This window comes from Nyctereutes procyonoides, unplaced genomic scaffold (genome assembly GCF_905146905.1).
Source record: "Nyctereutes procyonoides isolate TBG_1078 unplaced genomic scaffold, NYPRO_anot_genome, whole genome shotgun sequence".
NCBI lineage: Eukaryota > Metazoa > Chordata > Mammalia > Carnivora > Canidae > Nyctereutes > Nyctereutes procyonoides.
In genome coordinates this window covers 17,333,922-17,337,327 of record NW_026575040.1, presented here as the reverse complement: position 1 = coordinate 17,337,327, position 3,406 = coordinate 17,333,922, and the positions used below count along the sequence as shown (strand labels likewise).

Here is a 3,406-nt window from a genome sequence, read left to right as displayed (position 1 = left end):
TGTATTAGAATCCTATCTTATGCTATAAATCATAATCTAGAAAAATTTAAAATATAAGTATGAAAAGTAAAATCATGAAAATATTGGGAAAATATAGGACAAAGTTTAATATTTTTGTAATTTTGGTATAGGTTGAGTCTTTATTAGAATAAATAACAAAGTAAGGGATGTCTGGGTGGCTCAGTGGTTGAGCGTCTATCTTTGACTCAGGGCATGATCCCTGGGGCCTGGAATTGAGTCCCGCATCATGAGGAGCCTACTTCTCCTTCTGCCTATGTCTCTGCCTCTCTGTTCTCTCATGAATGGATGAATAAAATCTTTAAAATAAATAAATAAATAAATAAATAAATAAATAAATAAATAAATAAAAAAGTTGAAAACCGTAAAAGAACGGTTTGTGGACTTGAGTACATAAATTTTCTAAACTTCTATATGGCAACCAAATACCATCATAAATTAAAGATAAATGATTAACTGGAAAATGATTTGCCACATATAACAGCTAAAAGATTTATTATATCTTACACTGTATAGAGTGACAAAAAATTAGTAAATAAAAAATTAAACTACCTTGAAAATCAGGTAGAGGACAAAAATATAAAATTCATAAAAGAATAAATACAAATAGCTAACACATGAAAGATGCTCAACCTCACATTAACCAAAGAAATGCATACTAAAACAATATTTTGGAACACCTGTGTGGCATGGTGGTTGAGCATCTTTGGCTCCAGTCATGATCCCAGGGTCCTGGAATCGAGTCCCACATTGGGCTCCCCTTAGGGGGCCTGCTTCTCCTTCTGCCTATGTCTCTGCCTCTCTCTGTGCATCTCTCATGAATAAATAAATAAAATATTTTAAAAAGTAAAAAATAAAATAATATTATTTTTTAGCTGTTATATTGGGGAAAGATTGAAAATGGTTTGCATTAACCAATATTGAAAAGAATGGGAGCAATAAATAAGTACTTTTAAAGCACTTGATATATGCATATTCTTTGATCAGTAAATAACTCAGTTTCAAGGAAGTTGTGTTAAGAGATCAGTAAGTATATACATGAGAATTTTCATTTAATGGTGGAAATTGGAAACAACTGTCAAAAGGAGCTAGTTAAATTATAGCATGTTTGTACAATGCAATGCTATGTAGTGATTAAAAAGATGAGTTATATAGGGGTGCCTGGTGATTCAGTCGGTTAAGAATCCGACTCTTGATCTCAGCTCAGGTCATGGTGATCTCAGGGTCTTGAGTTCAAGCCTTGCAATGGGAGTTATACATTGGCATAGGAAGATGAATAGAATGTTTTACATGGAAAAAAAAAAACACTCACCTAATATCAAGGAAAAAAGAAATATATATATATAGATCTACTGAAAAAGAATTCTGGAGAGATATATTCCAATCTATTAACAGTGTTTATCTCTTAGAGATGAGATTATGGGATATTTTTATGTTTTAATTTAATACTTCTGAATTAGTTTTATTTTTTTCAATGTAATGATTTTATGCTCAAGGGGGAAGTGGTTAATTTTTCCCCAAATAAGTCCCAAGATGGCGGCCACCATGAAGAAGGCGGCTGCAGAAGATGTCAACGTTACCTTTGAAGATCAACAAAAGATAAACAAATTTGCACAGAATACAAGTAGAATCACAGAGCTGAAGGAGGAAATAGAAATAAAAAAGAAACAACTCCAGAATTTAGAAGATGCTTGTGAGGACATCATGCTTGCAGATGATGATTGCTTAATGATACCTTATCAAATTGGTGATGTTTTCATTAGCCATTCTCAAGAAGAGACACAGGAAATGTTAGAAGAAGCAAAGAAAAATTTGCAAGAAGAAATTGACGCCTTAGAAGCCAGAGTGGAATCAATTCAGCGAGTGTTAGCGGATCTAAAAGTTCAGTTATATGCAAAATTCGGGAGCAACATAAACCTCGAAGCTGATGACAGTTAAACATTTTATAATACTTTTTTAAAATTTGTTTAATAAACTTGAATATTGTTTAAAATGATAATTTCCCTTCTTCAAATGATATGGAAAGCAAAACTTTCTTTTTTTAAAAATTTTCATTTATTTAATGGAAAACTTGCCTATTTTCACATGTCTTGCTTATTTATTTTATATTTTTAAAAGAAGACAGTATTCATCTATGTATTTTGCATAACGATTCTATCAAGTGTAGGGGCTTTATGTCATGTTATTAAAATCGGTTAAGCAAAAAAAAAAAAAAATCCCCCAAATAGAAAAGAAAGAATGTGGAGAAAACCAATAAAATAATTGCTATGAGCTGCTCATTTATGTCCTCCACCGCCCCCCCCCCCCCGATTCATATGTTAAATCCTAATCTCTAGTGTGCTAATATTCAGAGGTGGGGCCTTGGGAGAAAATTGATTCTGAATGAAGTCTTGAGAGTGGAGTCCCCATCATGGGATTGGTGTCCTTAATGGGGGATAAAGAGGAGGTCTCTCTCAGCCACGTGAGGATACAACAAGAAGGTTGCTATCTACAAACCAGGAAGTGTGCTCTCCTCTCACGCAAACCCAACCACACTGGCATCCTAATTTCAGTCTCGTAGTGGCTCAAACTGACTAAAACAAGAACCTGAGGTGGAACAACCCTGAAGGAATATTTTTCAGGATAGGTGAAACCTGAAGTTGTTTTTAGGCTCTGGTAAAGAAACCAATGGAGAAAAGAGATTGAAAGTGTGAGGAGATTATTTACCAGCTGAGATCCTAGAGGAGCTAGGACAGTCCAGCAGCATCAGGGCTAAGTTCAAAAAGAAGGAAAGAAAAGGAGGACAACTCTAATAAAATTAGGCTTTATTTTATTTATTTATTTATTTATTTATTTATTTATTTATTTATTTATTTATTTAATTCAGTTTTTTGAGAAGAAGAGGCACATTGGTTTTCCCCAATGGATTGGTTAGGGGAAAAGTTCATCAGCTGAGCAAGAGGTTTGGGACAGGTATCTTGAGAGTAATAGAAAGTGTATTGCTGTTACATAAAATGAAATAAGGCATGTTATCTGATTCATCAGGTATATGCTTATGAGATTCCTGAACTACATCCTAGACCTACTAAATCATAGTCTCTGAAGGTGGGTGAACCTAATGCACCCTAGAATCTGGAATCTTTGAAATAAAAGGTTAACTAAGAATGTGCTCCCAGTGCTGATGCTAGATCATAATGATCTGAAATAGGGTCAATCAATATATTAATCTAATTTGCTCCAGCATCATTCAACATCCTGGGATGTTGAGAGAAATAGGTGGCTAGGTACACTCAGAGTTGGGCTTTGGCCATGTGGATGTAGAAGAAAGTCAGGATGTCTGAAACACCAGTAAGTACATCATTAACCTGGAAGATCACGAGGCTAGGAACTGGGTGGAGAGGAAGGAACT

At 34.4% G+C, this 3,406-nt stretch overlaps 1 protein-coding gene across 1 annotated transcript; it reads left to right on the top strand.

Annotated features, from left to right (window-relative positions):
* The first annotated feature begins 1,551 nt into the window (after positions 1 to 1,551).
* Positions 1,552 to 2,213, top strand: LOC129506396 (prefoldin subunit 4-like). Its single transcript, XM_055320070.1, has one exon. The coding sequence runs from the start codon at positions 1,552 to 1,554 to the stop codon at positions 1,954 to 1,956; it is 405 nt and encodes a 134-aa protein (XP_055176045.1). The 3' UTR covers positions 1,957 to 2,213.
* Positions 2,214 to 3,406: the final 1,193 nt, after the last annotated feature.

Excerpts from the sequence above, each read along its gene's own strand:
- LOC129506396 (XM_055320070.1), top strand. The coding sequence starts at position 1,552 with ATGGCGGCCACCATGAAGAAGGCGGCTGCAGAAGATGTCAACGTTACC.